The sequence below is a fragment of the Carassius auratus genome, chromosome 15 (assembly GCF_003368295.1).
Source record: "Carassius auratus strain Wakin chromosome 15, ASM336829v1, whole genome shotgun sequence".
NCBI classification, from domain to species: Eukaryota; Metazoa; Chordata; class Actinopteri; order Cypriniformes; family Cyprinidae; genus Carassius; species Carassius auratus.
Genome location: NC_039257.1, coordinates 18,803,656 through 18,818,232, shown reverse-complemented (window position 1 = coordinate 18,818,232; position 14,577 = coordinate 18,803,656). Strand labels below are relative to the sequence as shown.

The window sequence follows — 14,577 nt, the reverse complement described above, 5'->3', positions numbered from 1 at the left end:
AGATTAAGGACATTTTAACTGATTTATTGTAACATTAATCTGCTTAAAGGGATCTCAAAAGAAAGATAAGGGGAAAAAACTATTTTAAAAAAAGGGGTTTGACATGGAATAGTTTCATCATTTGCTTACATTTCAAATATGCTTTATAAATGAGCAAAAATCCTCGTTTCTTGGCTATTTTATTTAGATAAACACAAAATCAAGCATTATCCCTGTTATACTGAATTGATGGAAATCTCTCCATATTTAAACACTCCCTCTATCCTCAAGTGTTTTCTTTTAAGCCCACCATGCTCCAAACCAGAGCCAGATCCTTTACACGCTTTCACTGAAATCAGGATCCGATCGGACCCCTACGAAAGTCCCAGTTTGGATCCCTCTTCAGTATTCACCGCTGGCCAAGAAACTTCCTGCGAATGCTGAATTGTTTACGGCGGTTATTTCGTTCAGGATTTCTTAAGGTCAACATTTCTTCTGGCACACTGGGCTTGAACTGCACTTTATTCCCATTTAATTTAACAGCTCCGGCAGCTTTTCTAGTTAAATCGACTGTTCATTATTGAGCCTCATTTTACGAAGGGGCTATGAGGTGCAGTTTAATGAATCTCTGGCACAAAGATCCCTTTCACTGCCCAAGGAAGAATAGAAGCTATTTAGACCATGTAGGGCTGTATGTCAAAGGCAGCCTATAATAGTTGTCAGGCAGAGGCTAAAATTCCCACTGGTGCGGGAATGCACGAGAAATCAACTTCCACTGTGAACAGATTGGGATAGTTGTAGGAAGTTAGAAGAACATGTAAAACCTGTCCCAAAGGATGTATCTCCAATTATGCATTCACCTTAATTTAATTTTGTTTGTACAATATATGCATATACCAATTTAAGATTTTGTGAGACGTGGTTTTAATATTTAATATGTAGATCCCACTGCATGAAACTTGGAATTCTTCAGGGGAATAAAATAACAATATTCAATGTCCAGTATGATTCAGTAAAAGTTAAAACTAGATATCTATGGGTCTAGAGTACATCAGATACATTTTCTTAACATTAATTTAAAGATCTCTCTGAGTTACATTAAGTTTTTGTTGTTTACTCTTTAGGCTAACCTTGAACGATGTATATATTACATTGTCGTGTCTGGAAACATTTGTTATTTCTTCATGTTTTAACATTTCGAGTCAAATGTTTAATTAAATATAACAATAATAATATTTCTTTCATTTAACAAGCAGTTAAGATGCCCCGAGGACTGTCTGTTCTCAGATTTCATTGCAAGAAATGTGTACGTATCTACACATTTACAAGAAGACTTGACCAGGACAGATGAACCCAAGACTATTGTCTTTTCGCTCTGTGGGATGCCTCAGACAAACCCCTCTTAGTTGCAGGTGGTCAGGCGTGAGCAAAGAGTTAAGTCCTCGCGTCCCTCGGCCCCTCCCCTTTGATGTCCTGACATCATTGGCCCTGCCCCCTAAAATAATCCCCCCTTCCCCCAAATTCAAGCTTTCGGCAGAGTGCAGACGAACTGTAAGGGTGTCATGCACATGACTAAGGGTTAGCAATTCATCCTGGAAATGCGGAAATAAGGAATATGCTTTAGGGTCTTGAAGACAACTGCATATATACACCCTGCGAAGAGATGGCTGTTCAGGCTGCCATCATGAACTCGCAGTTCTTAAACTTCTGTTTTCCTGGCTCGGTCATGGATTATGAGGTGGAAAAGGGTCTGGAAGGGGGTCTCCTGGGTGAGATGGACTGCGGGGGGGACTTTAAGGAGACCACTAGGGACCTGCTTAGCTTCATCGACTCAGCTTCCAGCAACATCAAACTTGCACTGGACAAGCCTGTCAAGTCTAAGAGGAAAGTCAACCACCGAAAGTACCTGCAGAAGCAGATTAAGAGGTGCACGGGAATCATCTCGCCAGGGAGCACACCGGTCCAGGAGCCATGTAAGAGGCAAGGCTCGCCCCCAACCCCAACAAGCAACCTCTCCAGCAAAACGCCACCCAAGAAGGATGGGATGCAGGCCAGCCTGCAAAGCAAGAGTCTGGCTGCCCTCTTCAACTCGGCGAAGGATGAACGAGGAGAGAAGGCCAAGAAGCCCCCGTTGCGGCATCGAAACCTTCCTCCATCCTTCTTCACAGAGCCGGCCAACAGCTCCAGAGTTACATCTACTTCTGGCATGTCGCTCAAAGACCTGGAGCGAGGGACTCCGGAAGCAGCAGAGTTCTTAGAGCTTCTTGGACCCGAGTACAGCAACATGGTCTCGGAGCAGGATTTATTATACACTGCACCTATCAGGATTCAACAGGAGGTGACCGCGGGCCCCGAGCCGTATGACTCCCACCATTTTGTAAGTGGTGGGTTCTTGTACACTGAACCTTGGGGCACTTGTAGCGGCACCTCCAAAAAGCCAGGAGACATGCGGACAGTACCAGTACAGCCAAATCTTTATGCCCACACAGACCTTTCTGGCAGCGTGCCTGTGGAACAGAGCTCGCCATGTGCACTTACCTTTCCAAACTTCTTCACAGACTGCTCCACACCTCCAGTCTCCTACGATCTGGTGAACGGATACAACAGAGGGAGCTTTTCTTCTCTTTAGGCCAGAGATTTTCGGTTTCTACATTGGAACAAAAACCAATTCTGCATTTTTCAGTACGGTATTGAAGGAAAAGGACTCTACTTACATGTATTGCCCTTTTAATCCTAAAACATTTGACTCAAAACCAGCTAAGGGTTTAGTGTTTTTTATGGGATAACGTATACAGTAGCAACCTGTAAAAGCTATAAAATCTTAAGATGGCCTTTACATCTAAGGACAAACTTTACTCCAATTATTTAATGAAAACAAAATGCATTTTACCGATTTTCTAATCATAAATTAACAAAACTATGCTTCAGAAATTTATTTTATTGCTCCCTGTAAATAAAACAACAAAAAAACACTTCTTGTCCTTTATCATGCATTGTTTGATTTATAATATTACGAATTTCGAAGCAATGATTTGTTACAGAGCTGATCTCAGGGGATCTGCTTTTTTTTTTTAACTATATCACAGACTAAATTTTCACAAATATACAGTGACCCCATTAAGTATCTGATCACTTAAGGAACACTTAAGATGTATGAGTTTATTTCCATGTGATAACAAAAATATGAAATCAAGTGGTGTTTGAAAATAATGATAATAATAATTTCTTCCCTCTCTTATAGCTAACTTCACTCTGGCAGTCATTTCTAATCAAACAGTGTTGCAGTGGCTGTATAAAGAGTATATGCAGTATTTATCAGGTGTATTATATTTAACTTACAAAAAAAAAAAAAAAAAAAACTTTTTTGGGGCCAAGACAAAAAACATGTAACATCATGCAATACTTGCAATCAAGACAATCTGTCTACATTTTTTTTTTTTTTACCACTATAACCATAGCTTATTGTTTGTTGACTGTTTAACATGCAGTATTAGGATTTTACATCTAAAATAATGACTTACAGTTCCCTGAAGGTAAATATGAATATACTTTACATAACAGAAAAAGTTCTAGGTCTGGATTTTGAAGTTTCTTGGTATGTTGAAAGAAATTGAAAACTGTGAGTGTGTAAAACAAGGGTGGACAGAGAAGGATGAGGTATATTTGTGTAAGCTATAATATGAATTAGTAATAATAATAATAATAATAATAATAATGTGTTATATTTTCAATATACCAGTATTGTATTCAGGTTCATCCAAAAGTAGGTACAACATGAACACAGGAACTTTACAACATTGTTTTGTAACAGTATGGGCTTACATTGGTTTATGAGTAGAATTAAATTAGGAATCAGACATTTCCAATTGCACTGGGAATCAACGATTAAAATACATGAAGTTAATGATTTTTATTTTTATTTTTTAGTTGTTGTTTTAAATTAGTTTTATGTGGGAAGCATCAGCCAAGAGTAAAACAAAATGGAGTTTGTAATTTATATGCTGAAACTGCTAATACTTCAAAATGTTTGCGGTTCAGAATCAAATAATACTAATAATAATACTAATAATAATTCTGTTGACTAGTGATAAGTTGCACACCTAAATCTATGAACTTACAGGGGAACTGTATGAAAGTTTACTTTGGTCAAAAAGTAATGGGACAAAATAAAGCTGGTCTTTATGTCTATTGAAGAAACACTCTCTGTTTCTTTGTTTTTTTTCTTATTGCAAACATAAAGGTGTGTTGATTAAACTTGAAACAATAAAAAGACAGGTTTATCATTAAGTGCAGGTATGAACATTTCATTCAAATTTTTAATGATTTCAGACGGCAAAATGCCAAAGGATGTAACACTTCTCAGGTTATGGCTCCCTCTGTTGGGCAGAAGAGGTCTTCAAGCTCATTTGATGAGCTCGGAGCCATTGTGCTTTCTTAGAAATGAACTATATCTAGTTATTAGGCACACATTTGCATGTTGGAAGTGAATGGCAAGCATTTTTCTTTTTCTTAATTCAAGTTTAATTTCCTTCATGATGAAGCTCATTTAATGATCAAAATGGTCAAAGGATCAAAATAATTTAATCGTGTATTATAATGTTTAGATATATTACAAAATGATGGTCAGCAAAGCACAATGTAGAATCTGTTCTTCTGGAAATGGTATTGATACAATGTAACACGTTAATACTAAACAGAAATATGTTAAGATATTAATTTTGCTTTGATTAATCAAAATAGAATAAGTATTATAAATTTTATGGCATTATTCTAACATTCTGCAGTCTAATTTAAAGTAGCACCACACACACACACACAAACACACACACTCAAAAAAGGTCAATAAACATCATAATGTACAGTTCCATTATGAACCCTGGTTGGGAAACCTGTTCTAGATCTTTCAGATTCAAAATTACAAAGGAATTGTGGGTTTTTTTAACACACGCTCTCTCTCTCTCTCTCTCTCTCTCTCTCTCACACACACACACACACACAAACACACACACAGCTGTAATATATATATATATATATATATATATATATATATATATATATATATATATATATATATATATATATATAACCAATTGCATCTTAAAATGTCAGGTTAAAACATTACTGCTGCAATTAATGTGCTACAAATTGTAAAAATTAATCTACTATATATCTACAGTGCAACCTTATTTACTAAAACCCTTAATGGTATTGTAAGAACGTAAGAACGTATTCAAATGCAAAAGACGAGTCTATATATTTCACCCTTGTTTAAAATGCGTAAAACAGTAACGCTGAATCTCTCAGCTCAGGTTTAAGATATCTGTATGCTTTAAAACCTGCATAACTTAAATCATAATGTGTAATGCTTTTATAACATCATACAAACCTCTCACGCGCATCACATGACCTGACTATGTTGCACAATTAGTGGTCGTTTCTCTCATGTACACAAGATGGCAGTATTGGTGCTTCGAGCAAATCCTTCTACAGCAGCAGGACGAATGCTACTATTGATATCTACAGAATATTTAAAATAAGATATATATATATATATATTTCATCACTCTGATTTTTCATATCTTTATTTCACGTACGAGGAAATGAATAAAGTGTAGGATATATCTAGCATCTGACTAAATTCAAAGAACAGGTAATAGCCTTTTTTTTTTTTAGTAATTCTGATTGTTATGAGGACGGGCTGCTACCTACTGATTATCTTATAGTTCTCCAAATAACAAGTGTGATTGTTTGCAATTGAAATTTCAATATAACAGCATCTGTTTCACTGGCAGAGGCCCACCTGTTGTGCCTTCTCATGTTTAATAAGATGCATCACGGAGTAGCGTTTTCTCATCAAATGCATTCAAGTATTTCATCTTGCTTCTTGGATGAAGAGTATTTGACAAAGTAATATAAAAGAAGGGAGATATTTCGCGTCTTTGGAAGAAAATTCACATTTAACTCGCGGTTGCTTCAGGGGATATTCTTGAGGTAGGTTTTTCTTTTCTTGTCTGAACCTTTATACAGTCTGAACGCCTGCCACATCAAAAACGCAGTGCGCATGCGCTCTAATTTTCTTTAGAATAGCTTCTTGTTAAGTTTAAAGCAAAGCATGTGTAGACGAATATTTACATTTAGAAAATATATTTAAACTACTTTAAGAATCTGAAAATTCATTTTACAGCAAAGGAAGTTTCAACAAAACCCTACTGAAAAAAAAAAAAAAAAATTCTACACGTTTTTATTTCACACAAGTATTCATTTCACTCTGCCATATGTGGAGATGTTTATCATATAAACATGACAGAGACTTGATGCTGCTCTTCAGATATTTCCCCTGAGAGAAAAGAAAATCACATAAACATCCACAGCTGAGCTGTTTAACACCACAACCTATTCTGATATCAGTACTTTTCTACTGACAAGTGACAATCTTCACACTTCACCTCTTCTTGACCCACGGTGTTTATATTTTGGTGTTTGCTGAATCTGTAATGCGTCTTACAGCATGAAATTCATAGGTTGTTCGCTTGTCATCTCACATGACATTGCCCATGATTCTCTATGCCAGCAAACGTTACAATCTTTCTTTCTTTCTTTCTTTCTTTCTTTCTTTCTTTCTTTCTTTCTTTCTTTCTTTCTTTCAATACATGTATATATATTTTTTTAATTATAGTTTTTTTTTCAATAGACCGTGTGTTTTTTTTATTTAATTTTTTTTTTTAGGCAGTACTGAAAGTATGGAACCTCTATAGGGACATAGGAGAAAAAAATAGGAGATGAGGAGAAATTATATTTCAATGATTTTGTATTCTTTTGCAAACTTTTGCGTTTCTCTGGAGAAACCCCCCTCATGTCCCTTTAGGGGATCTATACTGAAGTTAGTTGATGAAAAATTGCTATGCTATTTTGCTATGGACATTGATGTTTCTGGGTGATTATTAGCGGGTTGTTAGGCTTTGCTACTAGGGTAACTAGGTTGTTACTAAGGTTCTGTGTGATTGCTAGACATTTGCTAAAGTATTAAAGATGGTCACCATAACGCTGCTAATTGGTTGTTCGGGCATTCAGTGTTGTTAGAGTTTAGCTAACTTTCAGGTGCTCACTAAGGTTTTTTTTTTTTTTTTTTTTGCAGTTCCTGATTTGATCTAGATCCTAAAGAGTTGCTAAGATGTTGCTAGGAATTCTATGTTATTGGTAGTTCATTTTTCTAGATATATTTTGGGTCCTTCCTTCAGTGCGAGCCTATAGGACCATTTTGCCCGTTTTACCATCTGCCAGGATGATTGCTTAATACCATTTACTCAAGTCTGACATGAGATTGTTCATTTCCAAACAAACTGCATAGTCCACACCAAAGTGTAATGCTCATACTATTTTAATAATTTTTTAACCATAAGTATGAGGAACAGTTTAGCATCACAAGTAAGTTAGCAACCAGCACTAATCTGGCTTTGATTGCACGTATAAACCGTGTAGGACTGAATTTTTACACGTTGTAACAATTTTAGTCCTTGTTGCTGTCACAATTTTGTCTCCAAGTAAAATGTTGCTAAACAGCAGGAATAGCAAATCCCATTTAAACTGACTGGCACAAACCTCCAGGCTAAATCACACTAATAAATCTTTCTCTAAATGCTACTTCCTGTCTAGCTGCCAGATTTCTTTTCTTACACCAAAGCATTAAGAAATAAGAGAAGATGGATCGAGGGAACTCTGTTTCATTCTTACCCATGCATAACGCTGCTCTGTAAAAAAAGATTTGGTTTTATAGCAGTGAAATAGTCTTCTGCATTCACACTATTTGGAGGCCTCTCATTCATCATTGGGCAGCTGAAATTTTGCAGAAATGTTCCTACATGGTTGGACTGGGTTTTTAAGACCGTAGAAAACCAATGCATTGTCTCCCAATTCTATTTCGAGTTCTCTGTATTGTTGTGCAATGATAGATAAACAATCTACTGCATCAGTATTTTTCTGTCTAATTTGCAAAGGAGTGGAAGTAATTGAAACAAGCTGGCTGTTTGCTGTTAACGACTGGCAGTGGATTCAGAAGACACCTTTAATGAACGCCGAAATTCTGCCCCGATGCTGGAAGGTCACATTGTGAGATAAATGTCAAGGATATCATTATGTGAGAGCAGCAGAAATGAAAAAACTTATTTCTCCAGTGTGTTTATAAATGAGAGTTTGTGCTTCAAATCATCATATACTGCCTGTATCACAGTGCCACAATAAATTCTGACAATGTAAGGAAATAAATCTGATGGATTATTTAGACTGAAATGAAAGAACATTGATTTCTTAAACTCTTTCAAGAATGTATTTCTTAATGCATATTCCTGGTGTAATTGTGAACAATTCAGTGCACATTATTCCACGTAATCCAATCTCCCAATATTGCAAAATATCTTCGTAATCTTACTTGCTTTTCCTCTGAAATTACTTTGTCTTTATTGACATCACTTAAAGTAGTATTCTAGTTTCAGTATAAGCTCAAGTAAAAGAGATTTATGGTATACTGTTGCTTATCATAATATTCTGACTTATGTTGAGGCATTAATAAACAAAGTGGCAATTTTTGGAATATTTAAAAGTAGAATTGTGAAGTGTTGTTCTTATTTTTTATTATTACTATAAAGGCACTTGCATACGTGGTTCTTGTAGTTTCAGCTGTTGTTTAAATGCTTCACATGTTCCTGTGGCTCAGTGGTCGAGCATTGCATTAGCAGCACAAAAGGTTGTGGGTTCAATTCCCAAGGAACACACATACTGGTAAAAAAATGTATAGCCTGAATTCCCTGTAAGTCACTTTGGATAAAAGCATCTGCTAAATGATGTAAATGTAATTTTACAAATTTAATATAACCCTGCAAATGAAAGCTTAGTAAACTGTTTTAATGCATATACCTGGTAAAAATAAATCTGTGCATGTTCATTCCAAATCATCCCATATTTTCCAATATTCCAAACTGTCCAAACAAAGTCAAGGTTACAGTGAGGCATTGACAATGGAAGTAAAGAGGTAAAAATTTGAAGCTAATAATTTCCTAAATGCACTTAATAGGTAAAATAAAACCTATCTTATATTTGTTCTCGACGAATGTCCTCTTTCACTTGAAAATGTCACATTAAAGATGTAAAATCAGTTGCGAACAGAGATTCACATTGACTTTTAGGTTGGCTCTTATTTGACACAAAGTGTCCATGTCCTCCTTGCAGTCGGGCTACATGCTGAAAGCGAGATCCGATCTGAAATTGCAAATGACGTCCTGATCTCCTCTAAAAAAAGGGGCTTTAATAACCCTGAAGAGTCCTTAGAGAGGAGTAAGATCTTATAAAAGTGCAGAAAATCCCATTCCCCATCATAGACCTCTCCTTCGTAATTACCAGATCTGCCCCTTTTAAAAGGTGAAGGACGCTCTCTTCTGAACACTCCATGATGTGGGCCAGTTAAGTTTCAGCTAGACTATTTTATGGTCATTCTGTGTGTATTAATAATCTTTAATGACTAATTGGATGAAATCAGTCCATCTTAGAAAGCAGTATCCACTGCGGATCTCTAAACTAAAAACATGATTAAAAGGAGAACTTGATAAAAAGATGTAATTTGAAAAGTTGCAATGGTCAAGCAGTTGTAATTATTACTTCACCTCTTACTTCTCACAGTCATAGTTAATTTTTAATTATAAGAACAGATTTGTTTCTGGCTCTGTAACTTGACTGGATAAATAATGTTTGAAGTCACTGAACATCATCTGTACTTGACCGCTGCAACATGTATTTATCCAATGCGGCAGCGGCAAGCAGTTAAAGGTAATTAACAACAACACATTGTTAACAACATCAACACATTTCACCTATAATATGTTGTTTTATTCCAGACATGCACTTATATTTTGTTTATTTTTTATAATGTGTGAGTAAATGGTTCAGGGGGCATGATCGTCAAGTAAAGTTCATTGTAATTTATCAGAATTTGAATTGACTTCATTATGGATATCTGTGGATGCTAGGACAATACAATACTGATACAGTATGTGGTTGCTAAGGTGTTCCAAAGGATTTTTTTTTAGGATGTTAATAGTTTTTTGTGGGTGGTTGCTTAAAGGGGCAATGGACATGAGAAACCAATTTTCCCTTGATCTTTTGACACAGAAGTCTTTGTATGCTTAAAGTGTTCGTTCACCCAATAATCAAATGATGTCATTAATAACTCTTCAGAACACAGTTTAAGATATTTTAGATTTAGTCCGAGAGCTCTCAGTCCCTCCATTGAAGCTGTGTGTACGTCTACTGTCCAGACCGGTAATAAAAACATCATCAGTAGTCCATGTGACATCAGAGGGTCAGTTAGAATATTTTGAAGCATCGAAAATACATTTTGGTCCAAAAATAGCAAAAACGACGACTTTATTCAGCATTGTCTTCACTTCCGTGTCTGTTGTGAGAGTTTTCAAAACACTGCAGTTTAATGATATCCAGTTCGCGAACGAATCATTCGATGTAACCGGATCTTTTTGAACCAGTTCACCAAATCGAACTGAATCGTTTTAAACTGTTCGTTTCTCCAATACAGATTAAACCACAAATGACTTAAGCTGTTAACTTTTTTTTAAAGTGGCTGACACTCCCTCTGAGTTCAAACAAACCAATATCCCGGAGTAATTCATTAAAATAGTGGCATGATGCAACGAGTAAAAACACAGTATAAGTCATTATAAACCTTAATGATGTCCCCACTGGATGCAACACATGGCTTGTTCGAAATCATTTGTTTATTGGTTTTATCTAGTCGTGCCAGGAGATGGCATCACTGTCTGGTGAGGGGCATAACATTTCCGACACACACTTGAGGCATTCAGCCAATCACAGTGCACTGGATAGCTGGCCAATCAGAGCACACCTCGCTTTTCAGAATGATAAGCTTTGTTAAAAAAAAAAAAAAAAAAAAAAAAAATATATATATATATATATATATATATATATATATATATATATATGGCTAATTTCGGAAAGGTGGGGCATAGAATAGAAACAATGTATAGTATGTGGATTTTTTTTTTTTTTTTTTTAAACTTTAAACCATATAAAAACACATTTTCATTACACCAAATACACAAAATAATGTTCTTTTTAGCAACATCATATGACCCCAACAACTTTTGTAAAAACTTTTTAAGGTTCAGAATGATGGTTGAAAGTAATTTTCCACTTAAAAAACAACAACAACAACAAAAACTTTATTAACCTAAGTAAACCTAAAGTAAACATATTAAAATTTAAAAATCAATGTCGTGACCACTTTAATAATTTAAGTTAAGAGAGCTTATCACAGTCTCTCTCTCTCTCTCTCTCTCTCTCTCTCTCTCTTATTGTGCATCAGGTGAAAGCCATAATAGTTTGCACAACTGCACGTCTCCACAAGGTTGTGTGATTGATCTAGTTGAATATTATTTTAAATTGTAAAATTTTATGTTTATCACAGCTCATGCTCTTACATTCTCTGCTGCACCATAAAACATTGTATTAAATGGCTATGCTTTAGTTATTCATGAGAAAATGCTGGGAATCTCAAGCTTTAAAGCATAAATTTGCTGCATTTTTCACATCACTCTGCTCCATCGTAGTGATGTTCAAAAGAATGGTACCTATTAGATGGGAGTGCCTGTTTGTGGCATCATTTCTGCATTTCCTGTCGGGGGTATTGAACCACCTTGTGTTTGTAGATTGGGGGCAACCTCCACTTTTAATGAATTGTTTACCAAGCGCGCCTTGTTGCATATCGCTTTTGATGTTTGCTGAAAGCTGACAGAGAACGCTGAAAGCTTCCTGCTTTGTTTCATTCCTGTTTTTTTTGTAATCGTGAACATAAAACAGAAGAAGTGAGAATCCTGAAACCAAGATGAGATGTTTGGGATGAATCGGATCTCTTTGACTTTTCAGCTAAATATTTAAAACCCTTGGAGATGTTGCCAGCTTTTCTTCACTAAATGTTTGGATCTCCTGCCAGCTGATGACACCTGTGTTTTCACAATGTGGAAACAATTTTACTGTGGCTGTAAGTAGTCACATAACTTAAACCTTGTAAAATCTAACTTTCTGATAAAAATCGAGAAAAAATTAATTTTATGAAATAAACAAAACATTGTTTCAATGCCCATAAAGAAAGCTGATTTTAAATGGATATTAATATAAATATAGAAATATAGGATAAGATGTATTAGTCAAATAAAAGTAAATGTAAAGTGTTACTGATGCTCGGGGGCACAAATACATATTTAAAATATGGATAACAAAAACAGAAATAATAGAAATCTCAGATCCTATGCTCTTAATCTTAGTAAAATTTACATGTTAAGTTTTAATTTTTTCACTTATTTGTTTATTGATTACATTATTTAAGCATTTTACAGAGATGCAGATAAGGTAATGATCGTGTTAATGTTCTTCTCAATTGATGCATGTGGATCCATGAAGCCATAAAAAATTCTGTCAATATTTATTTACCATTGTATCATTCCCAAAAAAAAAAATTGAATCACTTTTTGCTCATTTGTCATATTTAGAGCTGACTTGCTCATTATGAACTTTCATTGCATAAAACAGAGCTGCATCAAGATTCTTCTAAAATTCTACATTTTTTTTTTTTTATTCCATAAAAAAATAAAAATATGTAAAAATAAGATTGCACACAGGTTTGGAATGGCATGGGGATGAGTAAATGACATAATTTTGACTTTTGGGTGAAATACTTCTTTAAACCTGTGTGAGCCTTCCTTAATTCAAAGACACACATTCTCGGCTCTCATCCAGAGGGCTGGCACATATCATATGGCTGTCATCATCTGCCTCAGATATGAGCCAGTTTTCACTTTGAATGAAAGAATGTCACAGACTGCAATGGATTTGCCTTTGTGTCATTCCACTAACATGACATTTTGAAAAAAAAAAAAAAAGTGGAAAGCATTTAATTCACTCCCAGTTCATTTTTTTTATATAATGCTCTGGCACTTTATTTGTGCAATCGTCTGAAACAGATTAATTTTCCCGGGAGCGACCTCTGGATGTCGTTTTGTCTGCTCAAGGTAATCCTTCCAAGACGTTGATACTGAATAGTGTAATCCTTCCTCATTAGCACATGCATTGCTATGCCTTTTTTTCCTAATGAAATATGGAAAGATGCCTATGAATAATGAGACGCTGCAGCAGGTTTAAACCATGACATTGCAAATGATTAGTCACCTCAGGTGGGTGAGTTGGCCAGAAATGGATTTCTGAGATTGACAGTAATAGAGAGTAGTGATGTCCATTTGTAAATGAAAGACTTTTTCAGTCTATTTTCAGTGAATCTGATTCATTCTGAGTGGTTCTCAAATCAGGAACTCTCTGACTTCGTGAATAAGAAAGATAACAGGACAGCAGCTATGGACATTTGACATCTTTTGAGTGTGTGTGTGTGTGTGTGTGTGTGTGTGTGTGTGTGTGTGTGTGTGTGTGTGTGTGTATGTGTATATATATATATATATATGTGTATATATATATAACTTTCTGGAAGTTTGCTATCTTCTCTGAGACTCCAAATACCTGTTCATTTCTGAAATGAAAAAAACTTTTTTTTTTTTTATTATTTTTTTTTCAAAAAATGTACCAGACAGTAAAGAGTAGCTCATTGTACGCTTGTCTCATCTGCATAATCCGTCTAGAGTCTTGTGAACTTGCTGTTCTTGTTTCTTAGGGAACCGAAGCATTAATAAATTTCATTATGAAAAATAACACACTGTAATTAAAGTGATGTACATATACAAATTACGACTTCAAAAAAACGTGAACTTATTATACTGACAGAAATTGCATTGATGTTTAACAAGAGATAAAACACTTGATAAAAAAAAATAAAATAAAATCTTCCAGTAAATATGTCCTTAATGCAACAACTGGATAAATATCTGGCATGTGTATAGCCACTTGACAGTAGGTGCGTAATTTCTTAATAACTTGGAAATTATAAATAGTCCATTTTAATAAGCAGTGACATTAAAGGGAGATTTATTCTCGTGGGAAGAGCTACACTGAAGTGGATAATGATCTCAGATTGGCATTTAGATTTCATTCTAATCAGGTTAGACACCACAGAGGCCTGTAAACTGAAGCGGAGTGTAAATGAAGGTGGTAAAACTTTATAACAAAGTGATCTCATCTTGTAAACTCGGTTTTTGAGGACAATTACAAGATACAGCTGCATAGAAACGGGGAGGAAAATCAGAGACATTGACTGACTCAGTCATGCATGATAACTAGTTTAATACTCACAGCTTGATTAGTCTTTGTCCTTAGATTGTATATCAAACACAGAGAAGACTGGAGCTGTTATATCTCAGTATTAGATTTTGAGTCAAAGGTCCAGTCACAAAGTCATTTTATATGTTGATTTCAAGCAACTAGAGCAAAATCTTCATAAAATCATTAAATTGTAACTGTTATAAATGTATTGTAAATGAAAGATTTGATCAAGTAATGTCTTACATATAGTACCTTTTTATATTATTTATTAATTGCAGCTTCTATCATGTAAACTACTCTATCATGTAAATCACT

The 14,577-nt window shown here is 35.1% G+C and overlaps 1 protein-coding gene across 1 annotated transcript; it reads left to right on the top strand.

Moving 5' to 3' along the window:
• The first annotated feature begins 1,361 nt into the window (after positions 1–1,361).
• LOC113115306 (protein FAM181B) lies at positions 1,362–3,362 on the top strand. Its single transcript, XM_026282787.1, has one exon. It carries the CDS (start codon positions 1,643–1,645, stop codon positions 2,606–2,608), a length of 966 nt encoding a protein of 321 aa, XP_026138572.1. The 5' UTR covers positions 1,362–1,642; the 3' UTR covers positions 2,609–3,362.
• Positions 3,363–14,577: the final 11,215 nt, after the last annotated feature.

Coding starts and splice junctions, on each gene's coding strand:
- LOC113115306 (XM_026282787.1), top strand. CDS start 1,643: ATGGCTGTTCAGGCTGCCATCATGAACTCGCAGTTCTTAAACTTCTGT.